The sequence below is a fragment of the Microcaecilia unicolor genome, chromosome 2 (genome assembly GCF_901765095.1).
Source record: "Microcaecilia unicolor chromosome 2, aMicUni1.1, whole genome shotgun sequence".
Taxonomy (NCBI): Eukaryota; Metazoa; Chordata; class Amphibia; order Gymnophiona; family Siphonopidae; genus Microcaecilia; species Microcaecilia unicolor.
In genome coordinates, this window is record NC_044032.1 from 244,999,722 (window position 1) to 245,019,166 (window position 19,445).

General features: G+C 43.5%; 1 protein-coding gene across 2 annotated transcripts in view; it reads right to left on the reverse strand.

Annotated features, from left to right (window-relative positions):
* CEMIP2 (cell migration inducing hyaluronidase 2) overlaps positions 1-19,445 on the reverse strand; it is a 218,879-nt gene that overhangs the window by 5,624 nt on the left and 193,810 nt on the right. For both annotated transcript variants that reach the window (XM_030193858.1, XM_030193859.1), the window contains exons 18-22: positions 18,760-18,959; positions 15,212-15,394; positions 13,311-13,530; positions 6,338-6,439; positions 929-1,077 (exon numbers count right to left, since the gene is read on the reverse strand). In XM_030193858.1, the coding sequence (XP_030049718.1) occupies positions 929-1,077; positions 6,338-6,439; positions 13,311-13,530; positions 15,212-15,394; positions 18,760-18,959 (854 nt within the window). The remainder of the gene's footprint in view (positions 1-928; positions 1,078-6,337; positions 6,440-13,310; positions 13,531-15,211; positions 15,395-18,759; positions 18,960-19,445) is intronic.

Here is a 19,445-nt window from a genome sequence, read left to right on the forward strand (position 1 = left end):
GGCCCTCTTAGATGTGCTAGTTCAATGGCCCCCACGGCAGGCTTTTGCTTTATAAAATCAGTGTGTGTGCTGGGTGGGGGGAGGTGAGGGGAGGGTAAAGATCAAAGCCACCACTGCCCACAGAGGTCTCTCTCTTCTCCCTGGCCTCTGTGCAATGTCCTCCTTTCAGCAAGAGGTGTGGGTGAACAGTACTTTTTACCTACTGCTTCCTCTTCTGTAAGCTTTCATGTGATACATAAACACAGGGGACCCCATGTGTGGAAGTTTTAAAATATATTTATAGTATAATGAGGGGGGCTGTATATAGTTGTTTGCCTGTGGCCCACTAAAAGGTCAATCCTGCCCTGGAAGTTAGTCATACCTTTGAGGCCAGACACTCTCGGGCCACTGAAATAATGCTGCTTATGAGGTGTCATGCAAGCAGCATTATTTATTTACCATGGAAGTCAGCAACCTGCAGTACTGAAAAATTGCAAGTTGCTGATTCCTGTGGTAAATTAATGTGCGGTAAAAGTGATCGGCCAAGATATTCTCCATACAGCTTTTGGCTGGGGTTATTTTACTATGAATTTAAGGCCATAATGAGACTTGCGCTGTGGCATATTATGGTTTTTCCATGACAATCAGATGCTTTACATGCATTTGCATGTAAAGAACCTCATTACTATGCAACTCGGGTGACCTAAATATCACTGCATTAGTGCAAGACAACCTGCGTTAGATTCCTTTAGTCCCAAACAAACTTGATAGCCTCCCCCTTAGTGAAACAACTGCAGTAGGATTGGACACATTCACAGAAACACTACACTATACTTGATCTTGTCCAAAAGCCGAAAAGCAATCAAGGCCGAATATTCTCTAAAGACTTTAGCTAAAACTGCCACTTGTAGGCTGCACTCACAAAGAAAGCTTTAAAATCATACGTTACCTTTGCAAAACTTTGGTTTTTAAATGTGTTGCCAAGCGTTCTGCAGCTCCTTGAGGGAAAAACATGCTCTCTCTTGTTAATCCAGTGCACGCATCCACTACCACAAGGTAGAAACCCTCTTGCTTAAAGGGCAACTTACTGTCACCGACCTGCAATTGCACAAAGCACAACTTTATGAAATTTACAGCGCAGACTGGCCTGGTTTTTAAATGCCAGATTGGGTAGGAACATCAGAAAGGACAGTGCTGAAGGCGTAAGAAATCCAACTGTTTACAACTAATCAATGAAGCAAAAACCAAACAAACAAAAACTAATAAAAATAAAGAATCAGTGAAAATGTGTTTTCTGATTAACTCTCAAGAGCAGTTCCAAAAAGCTCATGCATCACAATTTATTTTTTGTTGGTTCTTTACATCCGTTCTCTCCAGGAACAATACGGTTACCAGGAGCTCAGTATATTCAAAAGCAGATACTACTACTACTACTTATCATTTCTAAAGTGCTACTACACGTACGCAGCGCTGTACACTTGAACATGAAGAGACAGTCCCTGCTCGACGGAGCTTACAATCTAATTAGGACAGACAAACAGGAAAAATAATTGATACGGGAATATCTCTTTCCTTTAGGAAACCGTCTAACCCCTTTTTAAACTTGGCAGAGTTTAAAAAGGAGTTGGACGGTTTCCTAAAGGACAAGTCCATAAACCGCTACTAAATGGACTTGGGAAAAATCCACAATTCCAGGAATAACATGTATAGAATGTTTGTACGTTTGGGAAGCTTGCCAGGTGCCCTTGGCCTGGATTGGCCGCTGTCGTGGATAGGATGCTGGGCTTGATGGACCCTTGGTCTTTTCCCAGTGTGGCATTACTTATGTACTTATTAAAGTGAGGATGATAAAATAAGGGTTCTGAACAAGTGAATAAGGGTTAGGAGTTAAAAGCAGCATCAAAAAGTTGGGCTTTTAGCCTAGATTTGAAGACGGCCAGAGATGGAGCTTGACGTACGGGCTCAGGAAGTCTATTCCGGGCATATGGTGCAGCAAGGTAAAAGGAACGGAGTCTGGAATTAGTGGTGGAGGAGAAGGGTGCAGATAAGAGCTTTACCCAGTGAACGGAGTTCCCGGGGAGAAGTGTAGGGAGAGATGAGAGTGGAGAGGTACTGAGGAGCTGCAGAGTGAATGCACTTATAAGACAATAAGAGGAGTTTGAACTGTATGCGGGAACGGATAGGGAGCCAGTGAAGTGACTTGAGGAGAGGGCTAATATGAGCATAGCGATATTGGCGGAATATTAGTCGTACAGCAGAATTGTGAACAGATTGAAGAGGAGAGAGATGACTAAGTGGGAGACCTGTGAGAAGCAAGTTGCAATAGTCTAAGCGAGAGGTGATAAGAGTGTGGATGAGGGTTCTGGTAGTGTGCTCAGAAAGGAAAGGGCGAATTTTGGTGATATTATAGAGAAAGATACGACAGGTTTTAGCAGCCTGCTGAATATGTGCAGAGAAGGAAAGGGAGAAGTCGAAGATGAGCCCAAGGTTACGAGCTGATGAGACAGGAAGGATGAGAGTGTTATCCACAGAAATAGAGAATGGGGGAAGAGGAGAGGTTGGTTTAGGTGGAAAGATAAGTATAGATGGAGAAAAGAAGAGGTCCCAGGACAGATCCCTGAGGTACACCAACTGACAGTGCGATAGAAGTAGAGGAGGATCCACCAGAGTATACACTAAAAGTAAGCTGGGAGAGATGATAAGAAAACCAGGAAAGAACAGAGCCCTGAAATCCAAGTGAGGACAGCGTATCAAGGAGTAGGCTGTGATCAACAGTGTCAAAAGCAGCAGATAGATCGAGAAGGATGAGGATAGAATAGAGCCCTTTGGATCTGGCCAGGAACGTACTCTTTAACAAAAAAACAAAAAAAAAAAAAGACCACCATCATCACAAAACAAAACAATATTTGTGGCCCTTAAACAGATAACTTTGGCCATTTACTACTACTTATCATTTCTATAGCGCTACTAGAAGTACGCAGCACTGTACACTTGAACATGAAGAGACAGTCCCTGCTCGACAGAGCTTACAATCTAATTAGGACAGACAAACAGGACAAACAAGAGATAAGGGAATATTAAAGTGAGGATGATAAATAAGGGTTCTGAACAAGTGAGTAAGGGTTAGGAGTTAAAAGCAGCATCAAAAAGGTGGGCCTTTAGCTTAGATTTGAAGACGGTCAGAGATGGAGCCTGACGTACCGGCTCAGGAAGTCCACTCCAGGCATATGGTGCAAGCATGCAGTTAGTGAGATGTTTAGACATGTTTCTGGGCGCATAATGCAGAAAAGGGTTTTTGCACAGGTTACTCTGCACAAAACCTCGTATAAGACCCTGGCACACAGCCTATTAAGATGAATGGTAATGTGGGTATTAGCTATTTGGCTCCAATGCAGAGAAATACATAGAAGACTTTAAAGTGAGCACAATGCAAAAACCTGAATGCAAAATCTGAAGAGGTGTAAAAGGGTTAGTTCATTCTTCTGCATTAGGGTCTGTGAGGATTTAATGCCAATTTCTTCTTTTTGCTACGAGTATAACAGTACTCACAAATTTTAAGACTGAATGGGAGGTGACAGTGCTGTGCATAGGTCCAAACAGAAAAACAAACCCTGTATTTGCACATATACTAGGATGTTGTTTTGCCATGTAAGTCATTAAGGGCTTTATTCTATAAAGGCTATGGGGACAGAGCTTGAAATAGGTGCCTTGTTACCCTTTTATCCTAGGCAGTCTGTTAAATTACTCTCCATGAGGCCATAGTTTTCTGTTTAAAATCATGGCCTGGTGTGGGGTGAGCCAGAGGCAGTGCTGTAAGTTATCAGACCTATGTGTTAGAGAATTACACGGGGACAACGTTTGTCCCCGTCCCTGTGGGTTCTGTCTCCGTCCCCCGCCCTATCCCTGCAGGTCCTGTCTCCGTCCCTGCCCCATCCGCGTAGGCTCTGTCCTCATCTGCAGAATCCTCAAAGACTTACAATTTTATATTTAAATCTTTTTATTAAAGTATAAAAAGGAACAATATGCTGAGCAACTGTTGTTTGTAAATCACAAATAGAAAACAGCAATAAAAATGAGCAACTTGTTTTCTTAGAAGATGTGCTGGTAGCAGGAATGTACAGTTTCCCCCATGCAAATTTTGCTAGTTGTGGTCAACATATTTGTTTTTTCCAAAAAATCAACACATCGTCGTCTGAATCACTCAAACATAAATAACAATCCAGTTCATTAACAGGCTTCAAAGCAGAAAATGGCACAGGGACAATGTTTGTCCCTGTCCCCATGGGCTCTGTCCCCATCCCCGCCTCGGTGGGCTCTCTCCCCGTCCCTGTGTCATTCTCTACCATGTGTGTCAATATTGTATTTGGCTGTAAAGCTTAACTTATCCATTTAAACAGCACCACACAAACAGCAGGTATAAAGATAAAGGGATACTGTCTCCATGGATTTCTGGCAGCATCCCTAGATAGAGAGTGCCTGTGAAAACACACAAAGTTAAACCGATATCCATTTAATGTTATGCAGTCAGCTAAACTGATCTCAAGAGTCCCAAGCTAATACCTTTGAGAGGAAACCAGATTTATGCTTCTTACCGCCACCCTACAAAACAAGATCTTAAACATGCACAAAAATAATAAATTCAAGAGAAACAGGTTTCTGCAAAATTTGGGTTTGCAAGAAAATAGTCTACTAAAAAGCAGTGGCCTTTGTCCAGAATGCCTAGTCTGAGTGGGGGGGGGGGGGGGGGGGGGGGGGGGGGGGGATTCTACATATGGTGCCTAAAAAAATCAACGCAGAAAACATTTTCGCCTAAGCGTATTCTATAAGCAGCACCTAGATTTAGGCACGGTATATAGAACACGCTTAGTTGATATCCCAGGTCTATATCTACATGCATCCATTTACGCCAAGGAAAACATGGCGTAAATCCCAGCACATAGATTTAGGCGCACTTGGCCACATTCTATAACTATGCGTGTAAATTTTGGAATGCCCACGAAACGTCCATTTGCCCATCCATAACCATGCCCCTTTTTGATGTGCACATTAGAAGTTAGGCACACTGCGTTACAGAATATGCTTAGTGAGTTGTGCGCGTAAATTATTGCCAATTAGTGCTCATTATTGCTCGTTAAGTGCTGTTAACAACACTGATGCTTGTTAAGCCAATTTAGTTACATGTGTTGTTACAGAATATCCTTGGATTTCGGCACGCTATATAGAATCCGGAGACAAGTGGTTACCCCTATGAGGAAAAAGTATCCAAAGTACATGTCTAGATTTTATTTTCAAATCACAGTGCACTCTGGCACTAAGACCATCAGATTTTTAAACAAAAACCCTGTGGGGTGTTCACGTTTAAAAACCCACCTTACAGACCCACAGGAACTAAAAAGTCCCTGCAATGGCTTAAGATTACCTCAGGGAGCAGAATTATCAAAGACATTTTGTAAAACTGCCCAGCCAAGATGTGGGTAGAAGTACTTGTTATATAGCCTATAAGCACATTTTTTCACCGATAGCAAACAGAAGTTTTTCCACAGGCGGGATTAGGAAGGAGCAGCACCTAATGTGAAAACCTTAAAAAGTCAAGACTATACCACCTAAATTAAACCAGAAAGACTGTACATCACAAAGAACGAGTATAAACTAACTATGAAGATTGTCTAGAATAATTTTCAAAGCCAAAACATGCATATACTTTCACTTTGAAAATCTAGCAAAGAACCCCCCCCCCCCCCCAAATCAAATGTTTGTTCGATTCCCACTTCAGGCACAGGCAGCTCCTTGTGACTCTGGGCAAGTCACTTAACCCTCCATTGCCCCATGTAAGCCGCATTGAGCCTGCCATGAGTGGGAAAGTGCGGGGTACAAATATAACAAAAAATAAAATAAAATAAAAAAACGTTGCTTCTCTGCTGACAGCCAGTATGGAAGAGTCCCATATGGACCACTTCAGTGCAGAAGACGCTCTACAAGCACAGATACCAAAACTGCCACACTGAAGCAAGCCAGGCTAAGGTATACGTTTCACTTTGGACCAGAACATTAACTGCTACTTTTAAACACATCTGCAGTGCTATTAGCTGTAAACAGAACTGTACACACACGCAAAAGAGCCAGGAACTGCTCCCAGGAGCTTAAAGTCTAGTCAAGATAGACAGACAGGAACTTACCAGCTGAAAAACTGCAATATTGTACAGTGTAAACAGGTGTCATCTCCAGGACAGAAGAAAAATGCACACGGCCAAAAACAGCCTGCTGCTGGCAATGCCCATCTATGAAAAATTATAACCACTAATAGATCCGCTACAGATGGCCAAATACCTTGCTGCTCATGGCCGAAGCATAACCTTACCGAGATAAATGACTCCAGGCTTCCTTGCTGTAATTCTGTCTTATTGAGCGACTGAAGCTGAATAACGAGGTAGGTTTTGTGAGGGTCGCTGGTAAACACGGCCTAAAAATGATAAACAAATCCAATAAAACACTCTGTCTTTTCAGGTTTTCCACACTACACATGCAGCTCTCATGCAATTAAGTATTTCCTACATTAAAAGACTGGCTGAAGGTTATTAGAGTATATCAATGAAAACAAGCTGGAAAGGGTTTTTATTAGATACTAGGAAAAAATGCCCGTTTCTGAGCGGAATGAAACGGGCGCTAGCAAGGGGCCCCCTCCCTCCGTCCCTCGAAGCTACTTGCCTTGTTCGCTGTGGGCCGTTTCGGCCCTCGAGTGTCAATAGCTCCGCCCCCAACGTCATGACGTTTTGACGCGAGGGCGGTGCAGACACTCCAGGGCACACCGGATATCTCGGGCGCCTCAACTTCCGTGGAGGCTTCAGAACATTGGGGTTGCCTTTATATATATAGATGAACTCATCTCAGTCACTAGTGGCCAAACCATGACAGGATGTTGTCATAGTTAAACAGATACCAAAGCCCAAGAAAACATGACTGATAAGGCATGCAACAAAAGATGGTTAAATACCCAAAATTAACCAAGTATATCAATAATCCTCAACTCAATAGCAATGAGAAATGCTATTTTAATAATTAAAAACAAAAAATGCAAAGCTACTGTAAAGCAGTTTAAATGAGCACATTAAACAAATATTAGTAGGACTTCATATGTAAATGAGAGAAAAAGAGTCTGGCATTACTCTTCCAGCACTTACTCATCTGTAAGATATAATCATACTGCCCGATATTCAAAGCAATTTGACCGAACAGGATGCTGCTGATGTAACCACTCCTTCAGTCTCCAGTTAGTGCAGGGCAGTCTGTGGGCGGAGCCGGTACCTACCCAGTTAACGGCAATGTTCACACAACTAACCAGTAAGTGGGCAAAAAGGCTGTCCTAACCTTTATCTGGAGAGCTAACTGGGCACCAGTCTGAATATCGGCCAGTGCCTGGTTAACTCCTAGTAGCGGCCAAGGGGATTCTTGGGACTCCCACCATCTCCCTCGATAGCAATCTCCCCTCTCCCCCATAAAGCCATTAACTTAGGGGTCGAAGAGGCCATTTTGAGACAGCAGCTGCAACGGGCAAGAGTGAGTAGGCATTGGTCCTACCAGTAGGACCCTATTGACCACCAGGGAATGAAAAGGTAGGCTGGGGGACTTTGGGGGTGGGAGAGGGCCAGGTCTACAGCTTACTGGCTTGGGGGTGGGGGGGAATTCACAATTGAGAGGAAGGAGAAGGGTTTGCAATCAGGAGTGAGCCAACCTGCTTGTATTTATGCGGGTCCCAGCCGCTATTCACCTGGGGACCCACATGTGTCTTATATGCGTGTCCCAGATGAATATTAGCTGGGACTCGCATAAGCTCTGGCAGCTTCCATATCAAGAAGCAGCCCCGAATATTGAATTCCAGTGCCTGGACATGGCTTAGCACTGTATATCCAGGGCCAATTCTGCCCATGGCAGTCACTGTTTAAAAAAGAAAAAAAAAAACACTGACCACTAGGAACTGAATATTGATCAGATAAGTCCCAAAACATAGGTACAGAAACCTTCACCAGCATTCAGTGTATTTTCTCTCTTTACACTCATATTCTCCAAGACGAGGCTATGCATTTGGCCAGGTCCCTACTGGAGATACCTTTGCTTAATTATTGTATTACAGTTGATGTTTTGATGAACTTGATGGAATCAGTTTATTTATTTATTTGTTGCATTTGTATCCCACATTTTCCCACCTATTTGCAGCCTCAATGTGGCTTACAATTTTTCCGTCATGACTTATGTCATTTCAGAATACATATACAATTGGTAATATATATAGAACATGAATGCTAAATGAACATGGGGTAAAAAAGGGAAAATATACAAATAGTATCACATATTGAACATGGATTGCATATTAAAATTAAACAATACAGTATAGGAAGAGAGTAATCCTATTGTTAAGTAAATGATGGTGAATTACAGTTCCAATTATAAGTCATTATGGTATGTCATATTAAAGAGATGTGTCTTCAGTGCCTTACGGAAGTTAATTAGGTTGTGAATTATTTTCAGGTCCAATGGTAGAGCATTCCACATTTGTGAACTCAAGTATGAAAAGCTGGATGCATGTATTAGTCTATATTTTAGACCTTTACAGCTGGGGAAGTGAAGATTTAAGAATGTGTGTGCCGATCTTTTAGCATTCCTGGGTGGTAGGTCAATAAGGTCTAACATGTAGGTCAGAGCATCACCGTGAATTATTTTATGCACCAGAGTGCATATTTTGAAAGTTATATGTTCTTTAAGAGGAAGCCAGTGCAAGTTCTCTCTCAGGGGCCTAGCACTTTCGTATTTTGTTTTACCAAATATAAGTCTGGCTGCAGTGTTTTGGGCAGTTTGAAGTTTTCTGATGCTTTGTTCTTTACAGCCAGCAAGAAGACCATTACAGTCTAAATGACTCAGTACCAATGATTGTACTAGATTTCAAAAGATTCTCCTGGGGAAGAAAGGTTTAATTAATTCTTTTAAGTTTCCACATTGAGTGAAACATCTTCCTTGTTGTATTCTTCACATGGCTTTCCAGTGTAAGATTCCGATCAATGAAGACTCCAAGAATTTTCAGGGTATCTGAAATGGGAAGGGTCACTACTGCAGAAACGTCTTCCCCTGCCTGGACCTGGTGTCTGGACCACTGTTGCCTCTAAGCAGAACAGGAGTCCTCCACCTACAGTCCTGCCAGTGGGGAGGACTGTTCCAGTGTCACATTTTCAATAGTGAGGGACAAGCAAGTTTGACGGAAAATGAAAAAAAGATACCACAAAAAATGGAGGAACCCTTGATCCCTACATAAAGGCAGTCCAGCAGAAGAAAGAGTAGGGTAGGCTGGCTCTTTAAAGAAACCAAGGGAGACATATATGCAATGACAAGTCTTTATTAAAGGAACATCAAATGACTCAAATACCACTTCTCTGTTCCCAGCGCCTCATCTGACCACTGGTGGAAAACATCCTTCACATGCAACAAGGCCTAGGAACCAGACCAAGGCAGAAGACCTTAGGATGCCTCCACCACTGTCCTCCCCCCCCAGTCCCCACCGCCCCCCCAACTGATACCATCCACCCACAGAACAAGCCCAGTGTCATCAGCGGGAGAAAAAGGAGGAGGACAAGCACTAGATGGGAGTAACTAGCAAGGTAATAAAATTTGCTGATGACACAAAGTTATTCAAAGTCGTTAACTCGCGAGAGGATTGTGAAAAATTACAGAAGGACCTTCCGAGACTGGGAGACTGAGCGGCTAAATGGCAGATGATGTTAATGTGAGCAAGTGCAAGGTGATGCATGTGGGAAATAAGAACCCGAATTATAGCTACGTCATGCAAGGTTCCAGATTAGGAGTTACGGACCAAGAAAGGGATCTGGGTGTCGTTGTCGATAACACACTGAAACCTTCTGCTCAGTGTGCTGCTGCAGCTAGGAAAGCGAATAGAATGTTGGGTATTATTAGGAAAGGTTTGGAAAACAGGTGTGAGGATGTTATAATGCAGTTGTATCGCTCAATGGTGCGACCGCAACTTGAGTTTTGTGTTCAATTCTGGTCGCCGCATCTCAAGAAAGATATAGTAGAATTGGAAAAGGTGCAGCAAAGGGCGTCTAAAATGATAGCGGGGATGGGACGACGTCCCTATGAAGAAAGACTAAGGAGGCTAGGAATTTTCAGCTTGGAGAAGAGATGGCTGAAGAGAGACATGATAGAGGTATATAAAATAATGATTGGAGTATAAAATAATGAGTGGAGTGGAACAGGTGGATGTGAAGCGTCTTCACGCTTTCCAAAAATATTAGGACTAGGGGGCATGCAATGAAACTACAGTGTAGTAAATTTAAAACAAATCAGAGAAAATATTTCTTCACCCAACGCATAATTAAACTCTGAAATTCGTTGCCGAACGTGGTGAAGGTGGTTAGCTTGGCAGAGTTTAAAAAGGGGTTAGACGGTTTTCTAAAGGACAAATCCATAAACCACTACTAAATGGACTTGGGAAAAATCCACAATTCCAGGAATAACATGTATAGAATGTTTGTACATTTAGGAAGCTCGCCAGGTGCCCCTTGGCCTGGCTTGGCCGCTGTCGTGGACAGGATGCTGGGCTCGATGGACCCTTGGACTTTTCCCAGTGTGGCATTACTTATGCACTTATGTACTAACACACTGGATGAAATAGCCCCAGTGAAAACAAAAACACGCAAAACAGCCTCAAGGTATGACAAACAACTGAAAATGGAAAAAAACCTTTGCAGAAGACTAGAACGAGCATGGACAAAAAACAAAAATGAAACAAAACTGCATGGAAAAGATGCTTGAAACAGGTACAAAATCAAAATGAGACAGGCTAAAAAGAACTACTAAAAAGAACATATAGGTTAAGACTACAGGGACACAAAAAAACCTATACAAAATTATGAATAACATAAACACCAAGCCACCAATAACGACAAATGAGGATCCCCCGTCAGCAAACAAACTCGCCATATTCTTCAAAGAGAAGATCCTCAACCTAAGGAACAACCTAACACAAAACGATACAAACTTTGAAACCCTCATACATGAACTCGACTACCCTCCAGAAGCAGCCCCATCGGAGAGGACATGGACCATCTTCACACAAACCACAACTGAGACAGTAGCATAAGATTTAGAAAATTCTCCACCTACTGCATGCTAGATGCATGTCCCAATCACATAATGAAAGCCGCCCCTGATCGATTCACAGACCACCTCACATCGGAAATACATGCTCCAGAAAGGCCGATTCCCACTGAAAAAAAGGCAACATACTGCTCACACCAATCCCAAAAGACCCCAAGAAAAACATCAAGGATATCTCCAACTACAGGTCAGTGGCATCTATACCTCTGATGACAAAAATAATGGAAGGCATAGCAGTCAACCAGCTAACTGACTACATCAACAAATTCTCCATACTACACAAATCTCAATCAGGCTTCAGATCTCACCACAGCACCAAAGCAGTGCTGATCACACTATTAGCCAACTTCAAAAAAATCTCACTTGGAAAAAATATTCTTCTACAATTCGACATGTCAATCACCAAATTTTCAAAAGAGTTCTTGACAAAATTGGTATAGGAGGGAAGGTACTCAAATGGCTCCTAGGATTCCTAACTACCAGATCCTATCAGGTGATGAATACCTCCTCTCCCCTCCATGGAAAGCTATATGCAGAGTCCAACACGGCTCGCTGATCTCACCAATACTATTCAACCTAATGATGGCTCCCCTTGCCAGAACACTATCCAAACATGGATTCAATCCCCTCATATACGCCGATGATGTGTCAATCTACATCCCGTTTAAAAAGAAAGAAATCACAACCAGAATCGCAGACGGCATAAACATAATGGAATCCTGGGCATCAGCGTTCAAGCTCAAACTTAACAAGGACAAAACACAATGACTGATAATGACATCGCCAAACAATGCCGCCCACTTCCCAAACATCTCCGCTGTGGGCACATCCCTCCCAACATCTGACAATGTAAAGATACTAGGAGTCACCATAGACCGTAATCTGACTCTCAACATACAAATCTCAAACACTACAAAGAAAATGTTCCACACCACACGGAAGCTTAAACGCATTAGAAACTACTTCCCAAGAGATGTATTCCGCACACTAATCCAATCCATTTTCCTCTCCCATGCAGACTACTGCAACAGAATTTATGTCGGATGCAGGGAACAATCCTAAAGAGACTACAAACCACAAAATGCTCAAATGCATAAACTACTTAACATTCTGAAAACACATTAAGGCCCACTTCTTTAGAAAATTCTTCTCCGATGAACCCACAATCAAACGGACCTACAATTAACACACTACGATACCTGATCACTAACTAAAACTGAACAAGACAAGCATCATCTTGTAAAGACTTTGTAACATGTTTAAATGAAGTGACTGTAAGCCACACTGAACCGACTACCTGACTGGAAAATGCAGGGTACAAATGCAGAAATAAAATAAAAATAAATGTTTAGTGTACAGCAATGCGTATGTCTAGTAGCGCTACAGAAATTATAAGTAGTACAAGTAACCTTGCCAGGTACTTTGGCCACTTTTGGAGACAAGGTACGAAAGACGCAGAAAACACGGTATATACGTTTTGCTTCTATCCCTGAGAAACAGGAGATGGAGGGATTAGCTAGATTCCTTAGCCAGACGGGGCCATGATCCCTAAACCAGAGCACGTAGAAACCACTTACTGCAAGTTAATAGATGCTTGAGTATTGATCTACAAAATCCTGAGTGGTGTAGAACGAGTAGAAGTAAATAGATTTTTTACTCGTTCCAAAAAGTATAAAGACTAGGGGACACGAGGAAGTTACATGGAAATACTCTTAAAACAAATAGGAGGAAATATTTTTTCACTCAACGAATAGTTAAGCTCTGGAACTCTTTGCCAGAGGAGGTGGTAACAGCGATTAGCATATTTGGGTTTAAAAAAGGTTTGGACAAATTCCTGGAGGAAAAATCCATACTCTGCTATTGAGACAAACATGGGGAGCAACTGCTTGCCCTGGGATTTGTAGTATGGAGTGTTGCCACGATTTGGGTTTCTGCCAGGTACTTGTGAACTGGATTGGCCACTGTTTGGAAAACAGAATACTGGGCTAGATGGACCACTGGTCTGACCCAGTACGGCTACTCTTATGCTTTTACGTTCTTAATGAAAAATGTTCTTTGCATCAAACTCTCCTATATCTAGTCCTGAAATCATCTCAATTAAGCCCTGGTAAAGCAGATGTAAAGCACATAAAGGCATCTTTTTCAGTGCAAACACAAATTTCCTTTCTTACCTGAGTTGCCCCACAGTTCCTACAGGGTGCAGTAATCCTGGTTGGCATTGGCTTGGTAACAGTCGGTGCCTGTGAATACTTTGGATAAGTTTTTGCCATGCAATTGCTGACGTTTTTGGACCGGAATGTGGCTTGGATCTTTACCCTCTCGCATCCCTGAGACGAGCAATAACTGAAGCCATCTCTGCTGTGTCGGGCTTGAAGCAATAAGAAGAGCAGCCTAGAGGGGCAAGCAAAGGCACACCGTTAGAGAACCAGCAAAAATGTGCCGTACTTGCATCTTTTATACCATAAAAATGGGAAACTTGTGATGGCACAGAATTGTGGAAGATAGAAAAAAACAAGCTGCGCTTGGCTTTGGTTTCCCCAGGGCAGTCCACAGCAGGCTACCTGGAGTGGAGGAGTGGCCTAATGGTTTGTGCAGCAGGGATGCAGGAACCAGGTTCAATTCCCACTATTGCCTAATGGTCGGCAGTGGGTTAAGATCCTGGGAAACCAGGTTCAATTCTCCCTGCAGCTCAGTGTGAGCCTGGGCAAGTCACTTAGTCCTCCATTTCCCCAGGTACAATATACTTAGATTGTGAGCCCATCTGGGACAGTGCAAGTACTTGAATAGTTATATATGTAAACCGCCTTGATTTGTGGTTCAATAGAAGGCGGTATATCAAAAATTGATAAGACCGCATAGATTCCTCGATGCTCTGAAACACTGACAAAAAAGCCCAAGAGTGCTTATGGGGAGCTTCAACAGGATACTCTTGGGCAACAGTTCCTTTACACTAGTACAGCATAGCTTCTGAAAATGGCTTACATAAAACACCATGAATTCAGAAAGTTTGAAAATATACACTGTACTTTCAAGTGTATCGGGGAGACAGGGACAGACTGACCATTCGGGCAACCAGGCATTGCCAGAGGACTCAGAGGCAATGCTCGGATGCCCGGTGGACTGCTGTGATCTTGTGGCCTCGGTGGGGGGGGGGGGGGGGGGGGGGGGGGAATGCTATCCCCCCCCCAACACCACATTTTAAAAATGTCAGCTGAGAAACCCTGCAGAAGTCTCGCGAGACTGTCAAGAACCGCAAGACTACCGCAGGAAGTCTCAGCCTCCATTTTGAAAAAACGGTGGCGTTGGTAGGCGGGGGAATATCAGCAGCAATAAACACATAGGACAGGATAGTAAAGGAAGAAGGAAAACAATGAGACGCGCGGGGGGCCACAGCGTAGAAAAGTTTGGGGCCCTTTTACTAAAGCTTAGTGCGTGATAATGGGGGCAGGGGGCAGGTGTCCTTTTTGGATTTATGTATGTACACTGCTATGCGTCCCTCCCTTGTTAAGAGGCTTATCAAGTGATTACTAAACAAATAAGATTTTAAAAATTTAGAGGTAATTTTATAAAGCATTGTCCAAGTGTAAAGCAGATTTCACAAGTGGCAAGTGGATCTTATAAAATGAACAGGATTTGGAAGGGCCAGAGGTAGCACTGCAGTGATGAACAAACTTTATAAATATGCATGTACAGGCATAGAGTACACAAACATAAATTTGGGCGAGGGAATTTATGCATTATTGGGAATGATTTGGGGTGAACAAGTGCTCTTTTGGAATTTTAACAGTGTCTTGTATGAAATTAACCACCTTAAAGAATGAATCTATGATTGTAGTATTCAATAAATGTAACTGTAGACCTACCCCAACACTTATTACAATCGGATTAGTACTTAGACTAATTTCCTCCCTTTCCCCAAGTCACTTTGATTTGTTTTCAGGATCTGTATACAGAGGACAGTTACTGCTCTGAGGCCCTTTTGACATATAAAGCTTTCAAGACCCGTTTCCTTCAGCACTGCAGCCTGCTACCTTCTCCATTAATTATTCCCAAATCCAACACACAATATTACCCAGTGCTGCTATCAAAGTAGTATGTCCTCCCCAGCCGTGTCTTCTGTAGTTCCTCCATGGAAAAGACCGGTGTGTATTCCTCCATACTATGGAAAGCAGAGGTCTGCCTCTGAAAAATGTCCGACATTACTTGGAAAGTGGTGTCTGGCGGATAACAGAGGCCAACCCGGATCCAATCATGTCTGCAACACAATAAAAAGAGAATCAGTTTATATTTATGGATATGATTTGCTCTCGCCAGCAATATACAACTCTAGTTGGATAGAAGATGCTCTAAATTACATTTTTTTGGGGGGTGGGGCCTCAATATTCACTATTTAACCAGGTACAAGAGGCTCCTCCTGGTTAAATTGTGCTGACTGGCACACACAATGATATTCAGCGGCACTTAACCGGAAAATGCCTACTAAATATTTATTTTATTTTTGTTACATTTGTACCCCGCGCTTTCCCACTCATGGCAGGCTCAATGCGGCGGGCAATGGAGGGTTAAATGACTTGCCCAGAGTCACAAGGAGCTGCCTGTGCCGGGAATCGAACTCAGTTCCTCAGTTCCCCAGGACCAAAGTCCACCACCCTAACCACTAGGCCACTCCTAGCTCTGATCACTGCTAATGCAATTCGGTTTCTGCCGGGGTGGTTCAAAGACAGTCAGGGTGAACCCGGAAGTTATTCTAGCATTGCTGATATTCACTGCCAGTGCTCAGATAACTAACCAGGCAAGCAGGACTGAAGAAATAGTAACCCAACCATGCCTAGTTATCCAATACGGATGCTGAAATCGGTCGGATCTGGATAACCTTCTGGCAGCCGCAAAAGTCCAAAACATTCAGTGCCAGTATATGGATTAGGCCCAGCAGCACTGAATATCCACGTCTGATTCAACCCATGGTGGTCAATGTTTAAACTATATGAGTTTATTTCAGGAAAATACCTATAGAGTTTAGATTTCACCATCTCATTTAAAGTACTTTTCAATAACTATGATTCAACACTGCATGAAACCAATTGTTAACCGACCTGAAACAAATTTCAGAAAATATATTTTTATTAACTGGTTGCCAGATGTGGTTCAGGCTGGTAGAATAGCCAGGGTTTCATTTCTGGGGGAAACAGCCTGGAGTGCAGTCCTACCACTTTTCTACTCTCCAGGGCCAGAACAGAATTGGGGGGGGGGGGGGGGGGGGGGTGGAGAGAGCTGCTTCAGTAACTCCTGTCCATGGAGCCTGCAGGGAAGTTCCAGGGAATGGGATGGACCTAAAGCAGACAGAGCAGTGAACGGCCTCTCCTACTAGCGAGTGTGAGGAGTGTGTGTGTCAAAGTTTATGGTACATTGACAGCCTCTCTGCACAATTCATAACAGCCCCTGCTCCCTCCACTTTTTTTTTTTTTTTACTACAAATTAAGCCCCGAGTACAGCTGAGTTTAAAGAGGTTTGAGAAGTTTGTGGAAGATAGGTCCAGTAACAATCTTTAGTTATAGTAACTTCCGGATTGCCACCTCTTAAAGACCAGAAAAAAGCAGTAGAGAATGGGTCTTCCAAATGACCCACACTGGCCACTGCTGGAGACAGGATGCCGGGGTTGACAGACCATCGGTCTAAATGTCAAGTAGTAGTAGTAGTAACCCAGAAAGGCAGGCCTCAAGTTCTCATCAAACACCAAATTCCCTTTCTCCATCTTGTACAATTTACACACTAAGCCTCTAATTCTATAAACTTGTACACCCAATTTTAAGCTTAGTAAGCAAAGCTGCCCATGTTAAGTTTTAGAATAATCAGTTGTGCATGCAAATTAATATGGTAATTAGCTAATTGGTAACCACCGATTGGCTATAATTGGTATTAATTGGCATTAATTAACAGTTACACACAACTGCTCTTAGTTGGAATTCTGCAAATTGTGTGCGCAAAAACCATCACTGTTAGGGATGTGAACACGGAAGGAGTGTGGAACAGTCAGGGTCGTGCTCAGAAATAGCGTGCAATGGATTATAAAATACTAGCACTTAGGCCTGAGCATCTTTCAACTATCTTAAGTGCTCGCGCTTAAAGTCAGGTGCACTCTGTGTATTTACACTAGTATTCCATAAAGGTAACTGCAGTTCTAGACAGTGGCGTAGCTATGTGGGGCCATGGGGGCCCTGGCCCCCATAGACTTGGCCCTGGACCCCCCTGCCGACAACTCTCTCGACCCCCCCCCCTCCCACCGACAACCCTCCCCCGCCGCTACCGCCGAGAGGGGGGAGCAGGGGGACAAAATTCCCTGGGCCTCCAAGGGGAGTCTTGCGCCGCAGTCCCCGGTCTCACCCGCCCACCCTTGGCTCCGTCGACAGCCCCCCTCCATCCACCACTGGGCCGGGCCCCCTGCATTCAAATCACAGCGCCTCACCTCTGTGTGAAACCGCAGCAACAGATAGTGGGTGGGACACAGGGAGGGAAGGCCCGAAGGGAGGCTATCTGCTGTTGCTGTGCTTTCACGTGGAGGTAAGGCACTGTGATTTGAATGCAGGGGGCCTTGGCCCGGTGGCGGACGGAGGGGGGCTGTCGACAGGGCTGGACGGGTGGAGACTGGGGACTGTGGCGCGATGGCATCGGGGAGGGGGGGGGGGGGGCGCCGGCGGCGGCGACCCTGGAGGCAGGGCCCCAGGGGCAGCCTTGCCCCGGGCCTGGCCAAGTCTCTCGGTGGCCCTGCTTAACCAGTTAGTGCCACTGAAAATAACCTGGTAGCACTGAATTGCAAACCGGTTATTTTGGGGGCGTTGTTGGCACTTGGCCATTTAAGTGCCAATATTCAGCACTTAACCAGCCAGGTTAAATCACATAAATTGGACTGCATAAAAAGCAGTCCTATCTTTGGGGGATCTTTTACTAAGGCGTACTAGCGTTTTTTTGTGCACGTTAAAAATAGGCACGCAATATCTCTAGTGTTTAGCGCGTGCCAAAAATGCTAGCGTGCCTTAGTAAAACACCCCCTTTTATGTGGTAACCTATAGCCAATTCGGTACCGAATATCATACTTAACCAGCTATGTACTAGCTGGCTCTACAAAACCTGGAAATTCAATGCCAAAGCCCAGAACCGAGTTTCTGGGTTCAACGCTGGCCGCGGTCAGCAAAGCGCTGATCGCCGCCGGCTGAATACCAGCCTCCCTAGGTGCCTGCAGTTACACCAGCCATAGTCCTGTCTCCTGTTGGTGCTTAAATACAGAAAGGTCACGTGTAACTTACAGTATTCTGTAAGTTACGCTCATAAGCGACAATGCTGACCATGCCCTTCCCATTTGAATATCCCCGTTCCATTTACACATGCCCTTACAGAATAGTGCTTCGGTGTTTTGCTGCCACTTACATAGTAAATTGTACACGTACCTGCAAAAGCACTAGTATTCTGTACCCTTACACACTGAAGTGACATATAAATGCGGGCACCCTGTTACAAAATTGCCCTTTCATTGCTTCCTGTTTTCCTTATAATTCATTTGTTACTTAAATATTCTTATAAGACAAATGTGAAAACAAAAATCTCTCTACAAAATAAGCTGCTTACTTGTCGAAGTTAATGAGGTAGAGAAAAGTGATTTGTGGTGCTTGTTCATTCCAATGGATCGTGTACCCCTTCTGCAACATAACCACGGGCTGAAAGAGAGCTCCCTGATTGATGCCTCGAAGTACCATGTACTTGGATGGATACTCATCCCTAGCAATGGTCATTGTCAGGTTCTGAGGGTTTGAGGTCTGCACATAAAGCTGAGAGAGAGATTGAGATTTAAACACAATGGAAAGTGAGGCCTCACTGCAAAACTATTTAGAGCAGACGGAGCCTTGAAGTCATATTCCAATTTCTTTTTACTCAAAATTCAGATACAAGCTTAAGCAACAATAATCTGAAACTCTTTCTTTGGAAAACCTTCAAAATGCACTAAAAGGTTATTTATTTTAGACATCTCATCCAGTGCAATACAAGAAAATTAAGCATAAAAAGCAAGCGCGCAGGTAGGTGGGCCACAGCTCTTGGCAGAACGCTGTAAAGGCTTTTAAAAAGGAAGCTGACGCGTGGAAAGAGCAGTGTGCCTGTCTCAGGAAAAATGGCTTGAAAAGACCTTTAACAAGTTTTTGCAAATGAAAACAAAACAAAACAAAAAACCCTATCTGAAACAGAAATACATTTTGTGATGTTCTGTGGCTAAAAAGCGAGAGAAAACAGTCATAGGTGAATTTTAGGCACGTCAGACA